General features: G+C 40.3%; 1 protein-coding gene across 5 annotated transcripts in view; it reads left to right on the forward strand.

The window, feature by feature from the left end:
- The window catches only part of PRDM4 (PR/SET domain 4), a 33,460-nt gene that overhangs the window by 280 nt on the left and 8,758 nt on the right, over positions 1 to 24,422 (forward strand). For 3 of the 5 annotated variants that reach the window (XM_070507001.1, XM_070507002.1, XM_070507000.1), the window contains exons 2-10: positions 155 to 421; positions 4,052 to 4,185; positions 6,032 to 6,217; positions 13,443 to 14,237; positions 19,816 to 19,965; positions 21,244 to 21,362; positions 22,333 to 22,418; positions 23,068 to 23,195; positions 23,837 to 24,151. In XM_070507001.1, coding sequence (XP_070363102.1) covers positions 411 to 421; positions 4,052 to 4,185; positions 6,032 to 6,217; positions 13,443 to 14,237; positions 19,816 to 19,965; positions 21,244 to 21,362; positions 22,333 to 22,418; positions 23,068 to 23,195; positions 23,837 to 24,151 — 1,924 coding nt within the window. In that variant the 5' untranslated portion in view covers positions 155 to 410. The remainder of the gene's footprint in view (positions 1 to 154; positions 422 to 4,051; positions 4,186 to 6,031; positions 6,218 to 13,442; positions 14,238 to 19,815; positions 19,966 to 21,243; positions 21,363 to 22,332; positions 22,419 to 23,067; positions 23,196 to 23,836; positions 24,152 to 24,422) is intronic. The other 2 variants (XM_070507005.1, XM_070507003.1) reach the window with 2 other exon arrangements.

The raw sequence follows: 24,422 nt of genomic DNA on the forward strand, positions 1-24,422 counted from the left end.
CGGGGCGAGGGCGGCCGGCCTGCGGGCCCCGTGCCGGCGGGCGAGGGGGCCGCCCTTGGGAGGCGGTGTCCGCAGCGCCTGGGCTCCCCGGCGGCGAGGGCACGGCGGCTGCATCCTCCCCGGGCTTTGGTGACCGCCCTTGTCCTCTCCCCAGGTTGGGCAGCCCCGCTCCCGACGCTCCTGGAGGAAAGGCCCCTGGTGTCCCCCGGCATGTCCCGTCCCGCGGCGGCGTGCGCGGCCGCCGGCCCTCGGGAGGAGGCGGGCGGCCCCGGGCGGCCCCGGGGACGGGTGGCCGCGTGCGTGCAGCGGTTGTAAGCAAGATGCGGTAGCACGTGACCCTGGAACGCAAACCCTGATGCCGGTTCTCCGCCGCCCGAGTGCTCTTTTCTCTGACCCTTGGCCTCAAGCAGATGCATCACAGGTGAGTAGCCTGCTGGGCCCAGCGCTGGGGACGTCTTTGGAAAACATCTGGCAAAGGGGAGTTCAGAGAGCCTTTGTTTTGGGAGCCACTGGGAAGGTTACAGGTGCGATTTCCAAGTGGATTTGTGTCCCAAAGGGAGCAAGATATCCAGAAACTAGTGGTTGGGTCGAATATACTCATTCACCCTAATTTACTCCAAATGTGATTAGTTGTTCCAAATAGCGACACGTTGATTGTTGGCTCGTTGACTCCTTTAGCCTACGCTTTTGAGTTATTTGAGCGTTTTAATAATATCTTTATCTGGATTCCAAAGTGTGTTTTTAGCTCCTCACCATGCTTCCCCTTGAATTGTGCTGGTTACCGTCTGACTGGGGTGGCCATGTGGAGAAGTTAATTTCTTAATCCCGCAGGGTTCGTGCTGATGTTTAAAGTACTTTATGGTACCATGCCACAACAGTACAGAAGGATGTCAAAGAAACAGTTAGGTGTCCTTCTCTTAGGGCCCTTTCCTAGGCTGTAGTGGAGGATAAGAAAGGTGAAACGAATTCATTCGAATTACTGAAATTGTCCAGTGGCTTTGCAATTATTGAAATTGCGAAGTGGCTGCTTTTCAGCTTCTTATCTATCATCCTAGAGTTCTAAGACCAGCAGCTGGCAAATGGTTCATACACAGGTCAGTTAGAAACACGCACATAAAGTGTACGAGTATGAAGGAAGTGCTTCTACGAGGAATGAGTAGGGAAGAACAGCGTAGCTTAGTGTCTTGATTCTGGCCCTTCTAAGATTGCTTCCTGGAATTCTGTATGAGAAAGGTAGTTGGAATAGAATTGCACTTTAGAATGAGAGTCTTGTGAGGCTCGTGTTGTAAATTCCCTCCGTCGGCCTTCTTTCCATGGGATACTAGTTACCTTTGGTTTATGGCTGCTGAGGTCATCACATTTTAGTGACTCACAATGAAGCAGAAATCTGCTGAGCCTCTCACATTAAACTCTTACTTGAACTGGTTTGAGAAGGCCTGGGAGTCAACCTAGAAACACCGTTTTGATTTTTATCTTGCGGTTAGGTGCACAGATTAATATTCAGGAATTTTCAGAATGGAATTTGAAGCTAGAGATTTTTAATTGGACTTAAAAAAAATTATTGTAACTAATTTTTTGTAGGTCATTAGTACTCCGGTGATGATAGAGGTTTAGTTATTTTTATAGCTATAAAAAGTTACGGGAAAAGTCTGTTTTAAACCAACCCAAACCCAGAAACTTTCAAAATTAAGGTAGCTCTGGTTCTTTTAGGCTATCAGGATTTTTTGCATTCTTTTATAGTGTAATTAAATACTGTTATTAGCATAAGATGTACGTCATTGGCCTTGTGTTTCTAGTTAGCTTTCTAGTAAGGATGAGATTGGACTGCTCCATCCAAATTAAATAAATATTTGTAGTGCCTGCTCTATACAGGGTACTGTACTCAGTTGGCCTTGTACACCTTATTAATATCTGGGAGCTTAGTTTTATGAGGTACCTGGCCACGGATACAGTTGAAGCCTGTGGGTGTAGAATAGTGCAGGAACAGGTCTATGTGGGACTTCTAACATAGCCCACAATATAAATACACAGATCCTGATGTATTGGAACTGCGCAAAAGGCAAAATGGGTTCTTTTATTGTAATCATCATTTTCTAATTGTAGTTCAGAGTTTGGGATTCTTAAATTAGGCAGACCTAGATTTAAATCCCAACTCTGCCACTTAGTAGTTATGTAATCTTGGGTTAAGTTCCTTAGCTGCTCTGAAGCTCAGTTTCCTCATCTCTAAAATGGGGTTAAGAAAAATACCTACCTCACAGTAGTTAGAAGGATTAGGCAAGATAATTACATGTGGATCACCTAGTCCAGTGCTTAACACATGTAGTAAGGGAGTAATAAGTGTTAGCTCTCATTATTTTCAGGTTGACTGATGGCTGATGTGCCATTTTTTGGAATTAAAAACCTCTTTAGGTTTGCTTTCACTGCTAAGGAACAAGTAGACCCATTTGATTCCCCCCCCTTCTGTACGCTCCCATGTACACAGGCACACGAAGAACTTGCATTACTGTTATTCAGTGTAAGGATTGGAGGTCATTGATGACTTCCTTTGGATAGCCTATTGGCCAGCTTCTTTTTTGAAGAAGAAGAAGATTAGCCCTGAGCTAACTGCTGCCAATCCTCCTCTTTTTGCTGAGGAAGACTGTCCCTGAGCTAACATCCATGCCCATCTTCCTCTGCTGTATATGTGGGATGCCTACCACAGCATGGCTTGCCGAGCAAGCCATGTCCACACCCGGGATCCGAACCGGCAAACCCTGGGCCGCCGAAGTGGAATGTGCACGCTTAACTGCTGCACCACCGAGCCAGCCCCAAGGCCAGCTTATTGAAATTATAATGCTTATAATATGGCAGTCTCTAAATTCTAATATAGAAACTAATACTTATTGATAACAACTTCCTATGATGTCTTGTTCAAATCAGTCTTACTTTTTTTAAATTGTATGAGTTTCAGGTAGATAGTATTACTCTTAGTCTGATGACGTTAATGGCAGTGCAAGATAGACTGCACAGAGAAGGTGATTCTCAGATTCTTCAGCCTGCTGAAAATGGTCTGTAGAAGAAAAAGAATTTGGTGTATTGAAAAACTTTTTTTGCTGAGAAAGATTGGCCCTGAGCTAAGATCTGTTTCCAATCTTCCCCTTTTTTTGCTGGAGGAAGATTAGCCCTGAACTAACATCTGTGCCAGTCTTCCTCTGCTTTATATATGGGTCACTGCCACAGCATGGCTGACGAGTGGTGTAGGTCCGCGCCCCGGATCTGAACCTGCAAACCTGGGCCGCCGAAGCAGAGCATGCTGAACTTAACCATTAGGCCACAGGGCTGGCCCCTGGAAAACTTTTTGGCAGTACTTTGCAACATGATCTGTGCTCTTCCGCTTAATTGCTGTGTGATCTGGGGCATAGAACATGTCCTTTTTAAGCCTCAGTTTCCTCATCTACCTTATTTTGAAGAATTAGAAAATATGAAGTAATTTTTATAAAGTATGTAGCAAAGTTTAATTAATTATTAAGATGTTGATACAGACTTTTAATAAAGTGCTGATCCATAGAAGAAATATGATGCTGCTTTACATCATTAATAATCGAATTCAGATCCAGAATCACTTTAACTCCTGGTAAAAAGAGTTAGTAAAAATTCAAACTGCCTATAAAAGTCCCAGTGTGAAGCAATAAGCCAGTTGGAGGAAATATCATGAAAGAAAAAACTTGAGTGATTTAAAAAAACAAACACACCCTCATTGCCCTTGGGCTCTAAGGATTGCCAGCTTTGCTTTAGATGGTGTGCATAGGGTTTGGAACAAGGCACACCCGAGTTAAATCCTGTTTCTGCTATATGACGTTGGCTGAGTGAGTTAACGTCTCTGAATCCCAGTTTCCCATCAGTGGAAAGGATATGACACTGGCTATCTTGGAGAGCTGGGAGCATAAAAAATGAAGTAATAGTTGGTAAAGTCCCATTTCCCCACCCGCGTTGTTTCAGGTTCCTCTGTACCTTAAACGGAGTCCCTGAGGTAATTTTTTGCGTGACTAGTTGTGTATATGCTCTTTCTTAGGATGAATGAGATGAACCTGAGCCCAGTGGGGATGGAGCAACTGACTTCATCCTCTGTGAGCAATGCCTTGCCAGTCTCAGGGAGTCACCTGGGGTTGGCTGCCTCACCCACTCACAATGCCATCCCTGCCCCAGGTGAGTGGTAAGGGACAGCGACTGAATTCAACACTTAACTGCATTGTTGAGTCTAAATGGAGCCTAGAGGGTCAGAGCCCCTTTAAGAGTGTAAGGGAGATGCCAGCAGGTCGGAATGGCGGTTCTGCGTGTGGTAACATAATGGAAGAAAACATCTCTGTAGAGGCCGGAGTCCTGGTGGACAGGAGTGGCACTTTGTCCTCATAGTCCTCTTCTTGGGCTGGTGACCTTTTGTCTAGAGCCGTAATTGACTTGGCATTTTATCTAGGATTACCCATTCATCTGGTTCATACTCTTGACACTCTGTCCCTGGGTTAATAGAAGAGAATCAAAGTTTCTCTAAAAACTATTCCCAGAAAGCATGAGAAATTGAGCTTTACTTTCCACTACCTTGAAACTGGCAACAACTGCAGGTGTGCCAGGCCTAGAATTATGGGGAGAAAGGAGGGACCAGAGTTGGAGCTTCCACGTGGAACTCCCCATGAGCCTCAGCTTGGAGAGGATCAGAGTATAGGAAAAGCTCGTTTCCCCCATCACTATGTTTTTAAAACCTTTTTATCTGCCTAGTTTAATTTTCTTTTTCTGTTGAAATGGAAAAGAAACAGGTAACCTATTGATTCTTAAAATGGTAAGCTATTGATTCTTAAGGATGTACAACATTGTCATATGTTGGACTTTATCAAAATAGGAGTTAATGTTTGAGTATAAGTTGTTTAACTAGTTCTCTACAGAGAATTACCTGCTTAATTACCAAATGCAGCAGTTCAGTAACATTCATCTAAACTAGGGTCTCTTCACATTTCTTTAAGTGTCCACAAAAGAAATTTTAAAAAAATTTTATAAGTTGTTAACCCATTTGGTTATCTCTTAGGCATTCCTTTTAGTGGACACTCTCGTTAAGGAAGAAAAGCCTATTAGAGAAATATTGCCACTGCCAAAAATAATGCAAATTAGCACTGTCTAAATTGGTGAGTGTTCGTTAATGATAGTTAGGCACAGTAAGTCACTTCAGCACTTTGCAGATAGATATAATCCAAGGTAGATATACTCTAAGGTTTAAATTTTCTTAAATCCTGGAGTACAGCATGTATACGAAACTGTATGAAACTATGTATGTACAGTTTTACATCTACCTTTAAATTAGATTGTTTTTCGGTGCCGGCCCTGTGGCCAAGTGGTTGAGTTCGCGCGTTCCACTTAAGCGGCCCAGGGTTTCGCTGGTTCGAATCCTGGGTGCGGACATGGCAGGGCTCATTAGGCCATGTTGAGGCAGCATCCCACATGCCGCAACTAGAAGGACCCACAACTAAAATATACAACTATGTGCTGGGGGGTTTGGGGGAAAAAAAGCAGAAAAATAAATAAATAAGATTTTTTTTCAAATAGAAGCATATCTATGAATTTTTAAAAGTGAAACATTCTCACCATATGAAATAGAAAATATAATAGAGTAAAAAAATGTGAAAAAAAAATCTGTAATATGATTACTCAGAGACCACTCCTGTGAACTTAGATGTATTTTCTTCCGGTTCTTTTTATCTCTATATAATTTGTTTTCTTAAATCGTATTTAAACTAGGTTTTTAATTCTAATGAAATGTCTTGTTATTTAAGAGCAATACAAACAAGTGGAGGATCAACCTGGCATTTTAGAACTAACTTGAGAACTAACTTTAAGACCTGTTTGTGGGTGTCTACACAGTACTACCTCTCTGGGGATGTCACGGGCGCATAGGTGAGAATTTTGCCCGTATGTGGAAACCTTCCTAAGAGTTCAGCCAGTGATTACAGAGAGAATTTTTAAGTACTTACTTTCTTTTAATTGAGAAAAAACCATTTTTTTGTAGGCCTGCCCGTGGCAATTCCAAACCTGGGTCCCTCCCTGAGCTCTCTGCCTTCTGCTTTGTCTCTGATGCTCCCAATGGGTATTGGGGATCGAGGGGTGATGTGTGGGTTACCTGAAAGAAACTACACCCTACCTCCACCACCTTACCCCCACCTGGAGAGCAGTTACTTCAGAACCATTCTACCTGGTAAGTCTTAACAGTTATTTGAGAAGTTAGAAGAAAGAAGAGAGCCAACTCTTAACCTCAGTTCTTGAAGACTTGAATAACACTTTATGTTTGTCACTATTAGATGTTAATCTCTAGGTGGGGGAAAAAATCTTTGTGTAAAATACGTGGACAAAGAGAACAGGTCTGTGGTTACCAGAGGGGAGAGGGGTTCGGGATTGGGCATAGGGGTAAAGGGCACATATGTATGGTGACTGACAAATAATAATGCACAACTGAAATTTCACAATGTTGTAAACTCTTATGACCTCAATAAAGCTAAAAAAAACCCCCTTTGTTTATGTACTTTTCCTCTTAGAATGCACAGGTAACACATTATTAATATAGCAGTTTGACTAAGCTTAATTCCTTTTTGTTTTTTTTTGAGGGAGATTGGCCCTGAGCTAACATCCGTGCCCATCTTCTTCTACTTTATATGTAGGGTGGCTGCCACAGCATGGCTTGATAAGCGGTGCATGGGTCTGTGCCTGGGATCCCAACCAGCAAACCCCAGGCTGCTCAAGCGGAGCACTTGAACTTAACTGCTATGCCACTGGGCCAGCTCCGAAGCTTAATTTCTTAGGATGTATAAACAGTGTTTCTCTTTTTTTCTTCCAGGATCTGCTTGGTTCAGTTTTTATAATTCTGCAATTGTATTGCTGCTAACCACATTTATTTATTATAAATTAAAGTTATCGAATTTTTATTCTGTTATGAAAGTATTGTATGGTCATCTCAGAAAATTTAGCAAAGGAGGGAAGGGAACCACTCTTAGTCCCATCATCCATCTTGGTGTACTTCCTTCCTGTCTTTTATTTTGGTGTATAGGTTTTTACTGTTTTTCATGATTAAGACTATACTTTCTGTAGAATTGTGTGTTCTTATTTTTTTCACTGAATATTTTCTCTTTTTTTACGTAGTCCATTTCCTCAACTGCTACATAGTTTTCACAATTATCCTTTTATTTTCGTTATTTTATTTTATTGAGGTCGTAATAGTTTATAACGTGAAATTTCAGTTTGTACCTTATTTGTGAGTCACCATATAAATATGCCCCTTTACCCCTTGTATCTACCCTCCAACCCCCTTCTCCTCTGGTAATCACTAATCTGTTCCCTTTGTGTGTTAGTTTATCTTCCACATATGAGTGAAATCATACAGTGTTTGGCTTGCTCTGTCTAGCTTATTTTGCTTAACATAATACCCTCAAGGTTCATCCATGTTGTTGTGAATGGAATGATTTTGTCTTTTTTATGGCCGAGTAGCATTCCATTGTCTATATATACCACATCTTCTTTATCCGTTTATCATTCTGCGGGTGGCTTCCACTTCTGGTCTATAGTGAATAATGCTGCAGTGGACCTAGGGGTGCATGAGTCTCTTTGAATTGTTGATTTCAAGTTCTTTGGATAAATACCCAGTCGTGGGATGGCTGGGTCATATGGTATCTCTATTTTTAGTTTTTTGAGAAAGGTCCCTACTCTTTTTCCATAGTGGCTGCACCAGTTGCATTCCCACCATCAGTGTGTGAAGGTTCCCTTTTCCCCACAACCTCTCCAACATTTGTTATTTTTTGTCTTGGTCATTATGCCCATTTTAATGGGTATAAGTTGATATCTTAGTGTAGTTTTGATTTGCATTTCCCTGATGATTAGTGATGTTGAACATCTTTTCATGTGTCTCTTGTCATTCTGTATATCTTCTTTGGAGAAATGTCTGTTCAGATCCTCTGCCCATTTTTTGATTGGGTTGTTTGGGTTTTTTTGTTGTTGAGTTGTGTGAGTTCTTTGTATATTTTGGAGATTAACCTCTTGTTGGATGTATGAATTACAAATATTTTCTCCCAGTTGGTGGGTGGGCTTTTCATTTTGTTCCTGGTTTCCTTTGCCTTGCAGAAGCTCTTTAGTCTGATGAAGTCCCACTTGTTTATTTTTTCTTTTGTTTCCCTTGCCCAAGTACACATGGTATTCGAAAAGATCCTTGTAAGACCAATGTCAAAGAGTGTACTGCCTATATTTTCTTCTAGGAGTTTTATGGTTTCAGGTCTTACCTTTAAGTCTTTGATCCATTTTGAGTTAATTTTTGTGCAGGGTGAAAGATAATGGTCTACTTTCATTCTTTTGCATGTCGCTGTCCAGTTTTCCCAACACCATTTGTTGAAGAAACTTTCTCCATTATATGATCTTAGCTCCTTTGTCAAAGATTAACTGTCTATAGATGTGTTGTTTTATTTCTGAGCTTTCAGTTCTGTTCCATTGATTTGTGTGTCTATTTTTGTACCAGTACCACGCTGTTTTGATCACTATGGCTTTGTAGTATATTTTGAAGTCAGGGATTGTGATGCCTCTATCTTTTGTTCCTTTTGCTCAGGATTGCTTTAGCTATTCAGAGTCTTTTTTTTTTTTTTGAGGAAGATTAGCCCTGAGCTAACTACTGCCAATCCTCTTTTTGCTGAGGAAGACTGGCCCTGAGCTGACATCCATGCCCATCTTCCTCTACTTTATATGTGGGACGCCTACCACAGCATGGCTTTTTTGTCAAGTGGTGCCATGTCCGCATCTGGGATCCAAACTGGCAAACCCTGGGCCACCGAGAAGTAGAACGTGTGAACTTAACCGTTGCACCACTGGCCTGGCCCCTATTTGGAGTCTTTTGTTGCCCCATATGAATTTTAGGATTCTTTGTTCTATTTCTGTGAAGAATGTCATTGGGATTCTGATTGGGATTGCATTGAATCTGTGGATTGCTTTAGGTAGTATGGGCATTTTAACTATATTTATTCTTTCACTCCATGTATGTGGAATATCTTTCCATTTCTTTATGTCCTTATCGATTTCTTTTGTTAATGTCTTATAGTTTTCATTGTATAGGTCTTTGACCTCCTTGGTTACATTTATTCCTAGATATTTTATTCTTTTTTGTTGGGATTATAAATGAATTGTATTCTTGAGTTTTCTTCCTGTTAGTTCGTTATTAGAGTGTAGAAATGCAACTGATTTTTGTCAGTTGATTTTGTACCTGCAACTTTGCTGTAGCTGTTGATTATTTCTAATAGTTTTCTGATGACTTCTTTGGGGTTTTCTATATATAAAATCATGTTGTCTGCAAACACTGACGGTTTCACTTCTTCATTGCCAGTTGGGATACCTTTTATTTCTTTTTCTTGCCTAATTGCTCTGGCCAAAGCCTCCAGTACTATGTTGACTAAGAGTGGCGAGAGTGGGCACCCTTGTCTTGTTCCTCTTCTCAGAGGGAAGGCTTTCAGTATGATGTTGGCTGTGGGTTTATCATATATGGCCTTTATTATGTTGCAGTAATTTCCTTCTATCCACATTTTGTTAAGAATTTTTATCATAAATTGCTGTTGGATCTTGTCAGATGCTTTCTCTGCATCTATTGAGATGATCATGTGGTTTTTTATTCCTCAGTTTGTTAATGTGGTGTATCACATTGATTTGCAGATGTTGAACCATCCCTGTGTCTCTGGTATAAATCCCATTTGACCATGGTGTATGATCCTTTTAATGTATTGCTGTATTCCGTTTGCCAATATCGTGTGAGGATTTTTGCATGTGTGTTCATCAGCGATATTGGCCTGTAGTTTTCCTTCTTTGTGTTGCCCTTTTCTGGCTTTGGGTTTGGGGTGATGTTGGCCTTGTAAAATGTGTTATACAAAGTGTTACATCTTCAATTTTTTAGAATAGTTTGAGAAGGATAGGTATTAAGTCTTCTTTGAAGGTTTGGTAGAATTCTTCAGAGAAGCTGTCTGGTCCTGGACTTTTATTTTTTGGAGGTTTTTCGTTACTGTCTCATTCTCTTTACTTGTGATTGGTCTATTCAGATTTGCTGTTTCTTCTTGATTCAGTTTTTGGAGGTTGTATGAGTCTAAGAATTTATCAATTTCTTGTAGATTATCTAATTTGTTGGCATATGGTTTTTCATAGTATTCTCTTATAATGCTTTGTATTTCTGTGGTATCTGTTGTCATTTGTCCTCTTTCGCTTCTAATTTTACTTATTTGAGGCTTCCCTCTTTTTTTCTTAGTGAGTCTGGCTAAGGGTTTGTCAGTTTTGTGTATTTTCTTAAAGAACCAGCTCTTAGTTTTGTTGATCCTTTCTGGTGTTTCTTTGGTTTCAATTTCATTTATTTCTGCTTTAATTTTTATTATTTCCCTCCTTCTGCTGACTATGAGCTTGGTTTCTTCTTTTTCTAATTCTGTTAGGTTAGAATTTTTCTAATTCTGTAGTTGAAGGTTGCTTATTTGAGATTTTTCTTGTTTGTTAAAGTGGGCTTGTATTGCTATGAATTTCCCCTTTAGGACTGCATTTGCTGCATCCCATATGAATTGGTATGGTGTCTTTTCATTTTCATTTGTCTGCCAATATTTTTTGATTTATTCTTTAATTTCTTCAATGATCCATTGGTTGTCCAATAGTATGTTGTTTAGTCTCCACATATTTGTCACCTTGCCAGCTCTTTTCTTCTAGTCGATTTCTAGTTTCATAGCATTGTGATCAGAAAAGATGCTTGATGTGATTTCAGTCTCCTTAAATTTATTGAGGCTGGCTTGTTTCCCAACATATGGTCTGTCTGAGAATGTTCCAAGTGCACTTGAAAAGAATGTGTTATTTTGCTGTTTTTGGTGGAGTGTTCTATATATGTCGGTTAAGTCCATCTGGTCTAGTTTTTCATTTAATTCCATTATCTCCTTGTTGACTTTCTGTCTAGATGATAGAGCTGTTGATGTAAGTAGGGTGTTAAGGTCCCCTACTGCTACTTTGGACTGCCAATTCAGTTTGGTAATTCCCTATGATGGTTCTCTCAGTTTTCTCTTTATTTATCATTTGTGTCTTTCTTCTGATTATTTGTTTAGTGGTTACCATGAGGTTTGTATAAAAAAAATCTTGTAGATGAGAGTCCATTTTCTGGTAGCCTCTTATTTCCTTAGTCTAAGCAGGTTCCATCCCTACCCTCTGCCCCTGCTAAGTTGATGTTGTCACAATTTCTTCTGTTTTGTGTTGTGAGTTTGTAGTTAAAATGATGAGATTATAGTTACTTTTGATGTTTTCCTTCCCTTTATCTTTAAAGTTATAATTAAGTGTTTGCTAACCTGTTCTGATAGCTGCAATTTTCTGATTTTTTCTGTTTATCTCCTTTCTGAAGGCTTTGTAAACTCTTTCTTTTTTTCAGGTATGAGGGCCTTGATCATTTCTTGTAGAGGAGGTCTTGTGGCGATGAACTTCCTCAGCTTTTGTTTATCTAGGAAAGCTTTTATTTATCCATCATAACTGAAAGATATTTTTGCTAGATAGAGTATTCTTGGCTAAAAGTTTTCATCTTTCAGAATTTTGAATATATCATTCCACTCTCTCCTAGCTTCTAAAGTTTCTGCTGAGAAATCTGCTGAAAACCTGATAGGGGTTCCTGTGGAAGTTATTTTCTTCTGCCTTGCTGCCCTTAATATTTTTTCTTTCTCTTTTTTTTGAGGAAGATTGGCCTTGAACTAACATCTGTTGCCAATCTTCCTCTTTTTGCTTCAGGAACATTGTCGCTGAGCTAACATCTGTGCCAATCTTCCTCTGTTTTATGTGGGATGTCACCACAGCATGGCCTGACAAGTTTGTTAGCTCTGCACCTGGGATCCAAACCTGTGATCCCTGGGCTGCTGAAGCGGAGTATGTGAATTTAGCCACTATGCCACTAAGCTGGCCCCTAATATTTTTTCTTTTTGTTGGCTTTTGTCAGTTTTACAACTATATGCCTTGAAGAAGGTCTTTGTACATTGATATAATTAGGAGTTCTATGAGCTTCTTTTATGTATATTTCCAGCGCCTTCCCCAGGTTTGGGAAGCTCTCAGCTATTATTTCTTTGAACAAGCCCTCTGCTCCTTTCTCCCTCCCTTCTCCCTCTGGGGTACCTGTAATCCCTATTGCATTTCCTATTTGAGTTGGCCATTTCTTGGAGAATTTCTTCATTTCTTTTTAGTCTTAGTTCTCACTCCTCCATCTGAAGCATTTCTATATTTCTGTCCTCCAAATTGCTAATTCCCTCGTCCATAATGTCAGCTCTGTTGTTCAACGACTCCAGATTTTTCTTTATCTCATCCATTGCATTTTTCATCTCCAACATTTCTGATTTTTTTCTTTTATAATTTCAGTCTCTTGTGAAGAATTTCGTCTGTGCACTAATTTTATTCATGATTTCATTGAACTATCTTACTTAATTTTTTTGTAATTTGTTTTATGGTAACTATTTTGAATTTTCTGTCATTTGGATTGTAAATTTCTGTGCCTTCAGTATTGATTTCTGGGTGTTTGTCATTTTCCTTCTAGTCTGGAGTATTTATATACCTCCTCATATTATTTGATGGGGTAGGTTTGTACCTTACCACATTGGTAGTATCTGGTCACAGATTCCACCTGCCACCACTTGAGGGGTGGACAGGAGCTGTGTATTCTGAGCCTTCTGCGATTTCTGGTGTCTGTGTCTCTCTTTTGGAATTTGTGCTTACAGGGCCACCTGTGATTGCCTGCACAGCTACTGCTTTACTAATGTATGCGCAGGTGCTCTGGTGGGGGTCCCTTGCTTTGGCCAACTGGCCGAGCTAGTGCACTGGGTGAGGGGAGGGATGCTTTCTTTGGTGTGCACGGTCCCTGGGTGTTCTCTCTCTGCCCTCCTGGGGTTCTGGCTTAATGAAGACACCCCCACAATAGCTTAGCCTCCTCTTTGTGGAGCTTACCCACGGCTCTGGGCAATTCAGAGATCTAAGGAGTCCCTGCAGAGAGCTGCCCCTTCCCCCTCTCTTCTCAGAGCTGCGTGCAGTCCCGCACCCTAGGTTGCTGCTGGGGCAGGAGAGGAGACCCCCTTACCTCCTTCCACTTCCTCTTGGGGGGTCCAGCACCTCCAGTGACTTCAAAGGAACATAGTTAATTTTTTACCATTTCACAGGAAAAATTGAATTATATTTATGTTGTTACTTATGAAGTATATATATCAATTCAGCCAAAGAAGTAGGTAGAAGATTATTTTATGGTATATGTATGTTGCTATTTATAAAATATATATATTGATTAAGCCAAAGAAGTAACTAGGAGATTTTTTTAATTTAGTTATATTTGTAAGGAAAACAAATTCTAGCATTTGGAATTCTTTATATTTAACAATGTACTAAAAAGTCTCTAATATCTCATTTTTTCCTTTTCTCAGGCATTTTATCTTATTTAGCTGACAGACCACCTCCTCAGTACATCCACCCCAACTCCATAAATGTTGATAGTAATACAGCATTATCTATCGCCAATAACCCTTCAGCACTAGATCCCTATCAGTCCAATGGAAATGTTGGATTAGAACCAGGCATTGTTTCCATAGACTCTCGCTCTGTGAACACACATGGTGCCCAGAGTCTTCATCCCAGTGATGGCCATGAGGTGGCCTTGGACACAACAATCACTATGGAGAACGTCTCTAGGGTTACCAGCCCAATCTCTACAGATGGAATGGCAGAAGAGCTTACAATGGACGGTGTTGCAGGCGAGCATTCCCAAATCCCAAATGGCTCCAGAAGTCATGAACCTCTGTCTGTGGATTCTGTGAGCAACAGCCTTGCAGCAGACACTGTAGGACATGGTGGTGTGATACCCATTCATGGGAATGGCCTGGAGCTCCCTGTGGTCATGGAGACAGACCACATTGCAAGTCGGGTCAACGGGATGTCTGACAGTGCCCTCAGTGACTCCATCCACACCGTGGCCATGAGCTCCAACTCTGTAAGCGTGGCACTCTCTACCTCACACAACCTCGCCTCCCTAGAATCTGTTTCCCTCCATGAAGTTGGCCTAAGCCTAGAACCTGTGGCTGTCTCCTCCATCACCCAGGAGGTTGCTATGGGGACAGGTCATGTAGATGTATCTTCAGACAGTCTTTCTTTTGTACCACCTTCACTGCAAATGGAAGACTCCAATTCAAACAAGGAAAATATGGCAACCTTGTTTACAATTTGTGAGTGTGCTTAGCCTTTTTCTTTTGGAAATATTGGTAGAAAGGGCCATCATCCCCAACAGGCTTAGTCACAGAGCCAGGTGTTGGATTAAGGGATTATAGAAAGTAACTAGACTGTGGACTTTTCTTTGCCTTAGTCAGGTAAGCCAGATGATAGAGAAGCATTTCGTTGGTTCTTACAGCATCCTACTGAAGTAAGGAAACAGTCGTTTCTGTATTTTATAGATAAGCTTAGCCCAGTAACATTTAAGATATTTCCCAAGGTTTCACAAATAGAGTTAATTATAAGAGTAAACTTCACTGAGGTGTTTTGTGTGACATGCTTTGTGGTTTTTCAACATAAGACACAGTTTATTAGATCATGTGTACTTTTTTATCCCCATGGAGAAATGTAGGTGGATACCAATGCAGGTTTTTTTTTTCCTCAGGAAGCATATAAGTTACCATAGTTAGGCACATACAGGTTCTTTTTTGGGGGCAATAATAACAAAAAGCAATATAAAAACAGTCAATTTGTTGGTGTCACTATATGCTTCATTCATGCAGGAAACCTATTGAGTGCTTACTGTATATGCCAGCTTCTTTGCTAGGTGCTGGGGAGAAAACATACTATAAGAGCACATGCCTTTAGGAAGGTTAGAGCCTCATGGGAAGCATAGGCAAGTAAACAGGCTATTGCAATATGGTATGAGAAGCATGAAGATGGATTAAGTGCAAGGTGCTAAAGGAGCCTGAAGAGTAGCATCTAAGAGGGCGTGAAAGGGGCAGGGAAGACTTACCAGGGGAGGCAGCATACATGTTAGCACAGACCCGAAGGACAAGAAGGATGTTGGCCGTTGAGATGTTCACATTTGAGAATCAGAAAGAACAGCGTCCCAGACAGGAACTGGCACCCATGAGTGACTAGAACTAAAAGAATCGTGAGTGGTTCAGAATTACTGAAGCGTAAAATGAGGAGGAGGAGAGGGGTATGTGATGAGAGAGAAGTAGAAGCCAGAACACAGAGGGCTTCTAACAGCAGTCAAGGTTGGTACGGAATGAGAGTTGGGATGGGAGATTCTGCTGTAATGTGAAGATAATAGTTTGTTAGAGGTAGTAGACAGGTAAGGAAGATGATGCCATAATTTAAGTGAAATGTGATGATTTTCTGACCCATAGTAGAAGTAGTAAGATGGAGGAGAAGTGGAAGATATTACAGAGAATTCGGTAGATCTTGTTGATTGAACGAAGTTGGGGGAGGGAAGGGTTAGGCAGAAAACCTTGGTTTCTGGCATGGGAAATTGGGTGGATAGTGGTACTGTTCCTTAAGAGAATGAATGATGGAGGAGTCGTCGAGCATCTTTTTTTTGAGGATGATGGTGAGTCCATTTTTGGACATGTTGATTTCAGTGTCTAAGATACCCCGTAGAGATGTCTAATGAGAAGTTGAATCTAGAGCTCAGAGTTCTATCTGTCTGGAAATATGTAGAGTTTCTCAGCATTAAGATGTTAATCATGGCCATGAAAGTGGGGTGAAATCATCTAGTAAGAGTGTGGAATGACAAGAGGGCTAGTGACACTAAGATGCAGCAGTAGAGGAAGAGTTTCCAAAGTGGACTGAACAGGAGCATCAGGAAAGTAGGAGGAAGCTTCTGGTGTTGCTGAAGCCAAGCAGCAGGGAGACCTCTTGGAAGTTTCAAATTTGTGATTTTTAAATATTTTAATTTAGGAATGTCATTAATATAGGTTCATTAATTTAGAAGAAGATAACGGGTGTCCTAAATGAGCCTACTGATCCTTTTTTAAGTGCAGAAGTAGAACCTTTTGCTTGTAAGTCTGTTTTTTAAAAAATGAGATATTGGGGCTGGCCCAGTGGTGCAATGGTTAAGTTCTGCTTTGGCGGCCCAGGGTTCGCCGGTTCAGATCCTGGGTGCGGAAATGGCACCGCTTGGCAAGCCATGCTGTGGCAGGTGTCCCGCATAGGAAGTAGAGGAAGATGGACACAGGTGTTAGCTCAGGGTCAGTCTTCCTCAGCAAAAAGAGGAAGATTGGCGGTGGATGTTAGTTCAGGGCTAATCTTCCTAAAAAAAAAAAATAAGAAATGAAAAATGAGATATTCACATAGATACTTTAAAGTGTACAATTTAGTGATTTTTAGGATATTGACAAGCTTGTGCAGCCATCACCACTATCCAATTCTAAAACCGTTTTTGTCACTCCGTAAAGAAAGCTCATAGCAGTCACTCCTCATTCCCTCCCTTAACCACTAATGTACCTTCTATCTCTATGAATTTGCCTGTTCTGGACATTTCATATAAATGGAATCATACAATAATGTGGCTTTCTGTGTCTGGCTTCTTTTAGCATAATGTTGTCATGGCTCATCCATGTTGTAGAATGTATCAGTACTTCATTCCTTTTCATGGCTCAATAATATTCCATTGTATGGATATACTACATTTTGTTTATCCATTTATCGCTTATGGGCATTTGGGTTGTTTCTCCTTTTTGGCTATTATAAATAATACTGCTATGACCATTCATTTACAAGTTTTTCTCTGAATATGTGCTTTAAATTTTCTTGGATTTATATCTAGGAGTGGAATTACTCTATGTTTAACTTTTTAAGGAACTGCCAGACTGTTTTCCAAAGTGGCTGCACCATTTTACATTCCCAACATGAGTGTATGAGGGTTTCAATTTCTCCACATCTTTCCCAACACTTATTTTTTGTTATAGGCATCCTAATGGGTGTGAAGTGGCATCTCACTGTGGTTTTGGTTTGTGTTTCCCTAATGACTAATGATGTTGAATGCCTTTCCGTGTACTTATTGGCCGTTTATATGTCTTTGGAGAACCTCTAAGCATTTTTTTGTTGTATGAAATCTGAAACTCCTCTGTTTAGAGGTGTTTGTCCTTGTTAAAAGCATTGGAGAATCAATTCTCATTGACTATAGTGGATCTCTAATCTGATATTCAAAGAATTTTTCTTTTTTTCTTTTATTGAGGTCATAATAGTTTATAACATTGTGGAATTTCAGTTGTACATTATTAGGTGTCAGTCATTATATATGTGTGCCCCTTCACTCCTTGTGCCCACTCTTCCACCCCCTTCCCCTCGGGTAACCATCAAGCTGTTCTCTTTGTCTGTGTGTTAGTTTATCTTCTACATATGAGTGAAATCATATGGTCTTTGTCTTGCTCTGTCTGTTATTTTGCCTAACATAATACCCTCAAGCTCCATCTATGTTGTTGCAAATGGGACGATTTTCCTTTTTTTTTTTTTGTCTGAGTAGCATTCCATTGTCTATATATACCATATCTTTATCCATTCATCGGTTGATGGGCACTTGAGTTGCTTCCACTTGCATATAGTGAATAATTCTGCAGCGAACATAGGGGTGCATAAGTCTCTTTAAATTGTTGATTTCAAGTTCTTTGGATAGCTGGGTCATGTGGTATTTCTATTTTTAGTTTTTTGAGAAATCTCCATACTCTTTTCCATAGTGACTGCACCAGTTTGCATTCCCACTAGCAGTGTATGAGGGGTTCCCTTTTCTCCACATCCTCTCCATCTTGTCTTGGTCATTATAGCCATTCTGACAGGTAAAAGGTGATATCTTAGTATAGTTTTGATTTGCATTTCCCTGATGATTAGTGAAGTTGAACATCTTTTCATGTGCCTGTTTGCCATCTGTGTATCTTCTTTGGAGAAATGTCTGTTCAGATCCTCTGCCCATCTTTTTACTGAGTTGTTTGGGGGTTTTTTGTTGTTGAGTTGTGTGTGTTCTTTGTATGTTTTGGAGATTAACCTCTTGTTGTATATATGATTTGTGAATATTTTCTCCCAGTTGGTGGGTTGTCTTTTCATTTTGTTCCTGGTTTCCTTTGCTTTGCAGAAGCTCCTTAGTCTGGTGAAGTCCACTTGTTTGTTTTTTCTTTTGTTTCCCTTGCCCGAGTAGACATGGTATTCGAAAAGATCCTTCTAAGACCGATGTCAGAGTGTACTGCCTATATTTTCTTCTAGGAGTTTTATGGTTTCAGGTCTTATCTTCTAGTCTTTGATCCATTTTGAGTTAATTTTTGTGCAGGGTGAAAGATAATGGTCTACTTTCATTCTTTTGCATGTCGCTGTCCAGTTTTCCCAACACCATTTATTGAAGAGACTTTCCTTTCTCCATTATGTTCTTAGCTCGTTTGTTGAAGATTAGCTGTCTATAGATGTGTTGTTTTATTTCTGGGCTTTCAATTCTGTTCCATTGATCTGTGTGTCTATTTTTGTACCAGTACCATGCTGTTTTGATTACTATAGCTTTGATATTCAAAGAATTTTTAATCAACTAGTAGTTGAAGAAGTAATATTATTGCTGCTTTGTCTAAATATGAGAACTTGCTGATATCTTATGCCATTTAAATAGAAATTTCTAACATTGCTTAGGAAAAAAGACACTTGGGTGGCTGTGGTTCTAAGGTTTTATATGTTGCCACTGTTTTGTGAATGAATTGGGAAAGTTTAAACTCAGTCATAGGCTAATAGGGTCATGAATATGATTCCTTAACAGAGGGAAAGAAAAGTAAGAGAATAGAGCAAAAGATTTATGGAGAAGGAGGACACTCATAAGCTTGTGAAAGTGCAGTTGTAGTAGGCGTAGAGAATAATATGTGAAGGCAGTCACCTCTGACAATGCAAAAAGAAAGACCATATGAACTGTACGAAATTAAGAATTTTAGGCAAATGTGTGTGCAAGAACCTGATTCTACCTGCTGTCCCAAAGAGCAGGTTGCAATTTTTTTTTTGTCTTAAAAGAGTTTGTCGTCAGAATCTGGTTGACTAGTTGGTAGTGAGGCAGGGGAGCACATGGTGCAGCTGGCTCGGGCGCCGTTGTCCTGTAATGTCATCTGTTTCGGCTTTGCATGACTAACAGCATTTCAACTCAGTTTCCTCTTATAGTTTGGTAGAATTGAAAATTTTCGGATTTTAGAACGTCATACCTAAAGGTGTTACTTATCTGCTTAATATAAGGAATAATGTACTTGATTTGTAAAGTAATGTAGTGTTTTTTGATCAGTCTTTCTCTTACGCACTGAGTAGGAAGCTTGTCCTGCTGGATAAAAAGAAAAAAATTCAGATCTTGCTGAAGAGAGATAAAAGAGAGGATATGTATCTTAGTGTAAGAAAGGTGTTCTTTGATCAGAATATTTCTACTGGAACCTTGCTTCTTACTGGTTACATTTTAGTAACCAGTAATTTAGCATTTAAGTAAAAAAGCAGGTGGTGGGGCCAGCCCAGTGGCCGAGTGGTTAAGTTTGGCATGCTCTGCTTTGGCCGCCCAGGTGTGCTGGTTTGGATCCTGGGCACAGACCTACGTCACTTGTCAGCCGTGCGGTGGCAGCAACCCACGTACAAAATAGAGGAAGAGTGGCACAGATGTTAGCTCAGGGCTAATCTTCCTCAAGCAAAAGAAGAGGAAGATTGGCAACAGATGTTATCTCAGGGAGAATCTTCCTCAGCGGGGAAAAAAAAAGAAAAAAAAAAGCAGTGGTAATTTAGCCTGCTTGAACTAAAACCATTTGTATTTCTCAAATTTTCCATCTACAGGGTGTACTCTCTGTGACCGAGCCTATCCCTCAGACTGCCCTGATCACGGACCAGTGACTTTTGTTCCTGACACTCCAATAGAGAGCAGAGCAAGGCTTTCTCTCCCAAAGCAACTTGTTCTCCGCCAGTCGATTGTCGGAGCAGAAGTTGGTAAGAACCTTGGAACCATAAAACCCCATCAGGTCTCTTCTTTCTTTGTAGGATAGAGTTGTAAAAGTGGATGTGTATAATTTAGTGATTATTTCGTTGATCCAAAAGTCAATTTATGGCTTAAGGTTTATCCTTTTAGGGAATACTTGTTTTGTTCCATGGTGATAGCAGTAAATCAAGTTGAAAACATTATTGGGAAAGTTGCCCTTTCTTAGAATCAGAACTGAATAGAGGAGAGATCGCTGGCCTGAGTCTCTGATGACTTGACTTTTACTCTCAGCTGTACCACCCACTAACAAACAGTTATCATGACAAAAGACTCCTTGAAACTTCGTTTCTTTTATAGAAACATGAAAAATTTGGCTGTCCCTGTGGCCGAGTGGTTAAGTTCGTGCGCTCCCCTTTGGCGGCCCAGGGTTTCGCTGGTTCGAATCCTGGTCGTGGACATGGCACCACTCGTCAGGGCACGCTGAGGCGGTGTCCCACATACCACAACTAGAAGGACACACAACTAGAGTATACAACTATGTACTGGGGGGATTTGGGGAGAAAAAGCGAGGAGACCAAAAAAGGATTTGCAAGGGTTGTTAGCTCAGGTGCCAGTATTTAAGGAAAAAAAAAATTCACTACTGATAACCATTTATCACAAAAGATATTTAGATCGAATGTTTGTAAATTGTCTAATACTTGTTAGGAAAAAGAAATAAAGAACGTAGACTGCCAGAGTATGCTTACCGGTAATTGCATTTAACATGGTTTCTGAATTACTGTGCCATTGCTTTGAAAATAGGAATCTGGGTTTATTCTTCTTTTCAGCTGTAGCTTGGGCATGAGTCAATTGAAAGCATTAAACAGCTTAGATAATTTAGAGCAGTGCTTTAAGTACAGACGATTTTAGAAGTTTGATTTATTTTGTAGTAATTGCTTTATATTTTTGTAACAGAATAATGTTCTCTGGACTTTTTTATGTATTAACTCCAAAATGACATTTGGAAGGAGATGATTTGGTTCCTTGTGTATAAAACTGGGTTCGGGAATTCCTGATACTGCATCTGACTCTGCATTTTCTTCTGAGCCCCATGTAATCTGTTCGTGACATTTTCCGTATTTCCAGTAGAGAATCCATAAAACTTGGCTCCCTGTCAGGAATGCTGGAATATCAGTAGTTGTTGGGTCACTGAAAATAAGATGCTTTGTATGAGTTAAGTTACTGTCTCTTCTCTAGCCTGTTAGATGTTTAAAGCACTGATTGTGTGGTTGGTGTCCTCCCACTGATAGGTGTGTGGACTGGAGAAACCATTCCTGTGCGGACTTGCTTTGGGCCCCTCATTGGCCAGCAGAGTCACTCTATGGAGGTAGCAGAATGGACAGACAAGGCAGTTAACCATATCTGGAAGGTCAGTGTTTATGGAACTCTTCTGTGACTTTTGGATGTTTTTATTATAATGAGATGGTTATAAGCAATATGAAAGTCACAATTAGCCAAGACTGATAACAGTGTCATTCACTTGTCAGTTATTTATTTAATATTACATCCTTTCTGTTCTTGGTAGCCAAGTTATAATACAAGCAAAACACCAGCTATTGAATATAGAACATAAACTTTTGGTCTCCATTTTGTTAGATAACCCAAAGATTGTTCATTTTAATTACTTGTGGCAGCTGAGGCCATGGACTTTGTTTATGTGATGAAAGTCTTATTTTGTAATCAACTAAAACATTCCTCAAATATTTAGCTTGGGAAGCAACTCTAGAATTAGAAGCTAAGATTATTTCTCCAGTTTTCTAATGGGAGGTGCTAGAAACACAAGGTTTTGACATAAACAGGTATTCCTGTAAGATGTTTATATAGAGTCTTGGTCACCAGACTGGGAATGATGCTGCCAGAATTGAAGTGAGAGGAAAGTGGGTCTTGTGATAACTGGAAAGGTAAGGTGCCAGTGGCATTGGGGACTTGAATTTTGGTATCTAAAAGAACATAGGAGAATGCTAGGTCCATTGGAAAAATAATGAGAAGAGATGGTTCTCTGATCTTCATCTCCATTCAGTGCCACCATGTTGTAGGTGATGAAGACAAGTGGACCGGTTTGTCTTTTTATTGGTCTGTTCCATTCAAGCCAAAATGTAAATTATCAAGAACAATGTCATTCTATACACTGAGCAGTAACTGTAGGTCTCTGATGGTCTTTATTGCCAGAAATGGGACTGGTGAAATGACAGACATGAGAAGGCAGCCATGTATTTTCACACTGACTAGGAAAGCTGGGACCTACTGCCAAGTAAATAGATTATTGCTAGCTTAAATTTAGTAGCATTTTGTATCGCTCGTCAGTTCATTTGACATGTATGTTTCCCTTCTGTTGGCAGATATACCACAATGGTGTCCTGGAATTCTGCATCATTACAACTGACGAAAATGAATGTAATTGGATGATGTTTGTGCGCAAAGCTAGGTAAGAGTGGTCTTAGATAAAATAGTTACGATTCAGGTGTTTTTCGATAGGAAGCTTTGCGTAAAATAGGGAAGAGCCAAAGAATCCGAGTGACACTGGTATCTGCACATACTTTAAGGCCTAAGGCTTTTCTTTTTTTTTTTTTTTTAAAGATTTTATTTCCTTTTTCTCCCCAAAGCCCCCCGGTACATAGTTGGATATTTTAGTTGTGGATCCTTCTAGTTGTGGCATGTGGTACGCTCCCTTAACATGGCCTGATGAGTGGTGCCATATCCGCACCCAGGATTTGAACTGGCGAAACCCTGGACTACCGAAGCAGAGCACGCGAACTCAACCACTCGGCCACGGGGCCAGCCCCAGTCATATTGCTTTTTTAAGACTTCATTTTATTTATTTTTCTTGGTTCCAGTAGCAGACTCTAGTGTTTCTGACTATAAAGGGCAATCTGATGTACTGAACTGCTGATATGCTAAAGTAAGAATTCTTTTCTCTGTACAAGTCCTTCCTAATAGGTGAGAGAGGGAATTAGAAAAATGACCCAGAGAATAGTTATATCTAAGTTTTCATATAGGATTTTACTATAGAGATATGATGTGTTTAGTATATATTTCAAAATTAACATACTTATCTATTAAATGTGATAACTTAGGAACCGGGAAGAGCAGAATTTGGTGGCTTATCCCCACGATGGAAAAATCTATTTCTGCACCTCACAGGATATTCCTCCTGAAAACGAGCTGCTTTTTTATTACAGTCGAGATTATGCTCAGCAGATTGGTAAGTTAACGTAAGACTAGTCATGACTCTAGCATAGTAAAAGCACTGAGGACTAGAAGTAAAGCTTTGGTAATGATTTACATGGGAGCTGAAGCAAATCACAAACCTCTGTGTATGTAAAAGCAAGATATTACCTGTATGGTCTAAGTGTTAAAATCTGTGAGGTTCTTCACAAGCTGAATTTTATTGACCAAGCAGATTCCTATGAAACGAACTCCTGTGTCAGGACCTTGATTTGGGGAATTTGAAGTTCCTGAGGCTGCTGTTTGAGCCAATACCCTTTTAATTTAAGTTCATAAAGGGCAGCAGAGCTCCTTAAATTGGTTTAACCTTCGTGGGCTTTTTCTTTGTGCTGTGTCATGATGACAAGTGATGTTTAAGAGTTTGTGTGTGTGCTACAACGTTTTGATTTTTTTGCCTAGGAAAGATGGCTTATAATCCAGTGTTTACCAAGTGCTTTCTACGTACTGAGCACATAGATATTGGGACTAGAGCATTGCACAAGACATTTTAGTTTTACAGGTAGTGGGCAGGCTGGAAATTTTGGTAGGAGGGAGAATTGTAAGCAACAATTATTAATATCAAGAACCGGTTTTAAAATTTAAGTATCTGGAGACACTGAGTAGTTTTTCTTTTTAAAGGTGTTCCTGAGCACCCGGATGTGCACCTCTGCAACTGTGGCAAGGAATGCAGTTCCTATACAGAGTTCAAAGCCCACCTCACCAGCCACATCCATAACCATCTCCCTAGCCAGGGCCACAGCAGCAGCCATGGGCCCAGCCACAGCAAAGAAAGGAAGTGGAAGTGCTCCATGTGCCCCCAGGCTTTTATCTCTCCTTCCAAACTTCATGTCCACTTCATGGGCCACATGGGGATGAAGCCCCACAAGTGTGATTTCTGCAGCAAGGCTTTTAGTGATCCCAGCAACCTGCGGACTCACCTCAAGATACATACAGGTAAGTCGTCTTGGCCCATCAAAGTGGGGTTTTGCTACAATCAGAAATTGTGAAAGGCTTTGCAGTGAGCTAGTCTTTCAGGTAGAGTTGAGATGAGATGTTAGAGAACGAATCCTGCCTGGGGCTGCGTCTGTGGGATAATGCGCTTCCTCAGAGGGTGTTACTTCCAGGTGATACGATGCTCCACTTTGCAGGTGCCCCCACCATCGTTTGAAGGTGACTGGGAAAATGCAGTTAACAGTTGGGAAGTTAATCTACGTGTTTGACTTAA

This window comes from Equus asinus, chromosome 4 (genome assembly GCF_041296235.1).
Source record: "Equus asinus isolate D_3611 breed Donkey chromosome 4, EquAss-T2T_v2, whole genome shotgun sequence".
Lineage (NCBI taxonomy): Eukaryota > Metazoa > Chordata > Mammalia > Perissodactyla > Equidae > Equus > Equus asinus.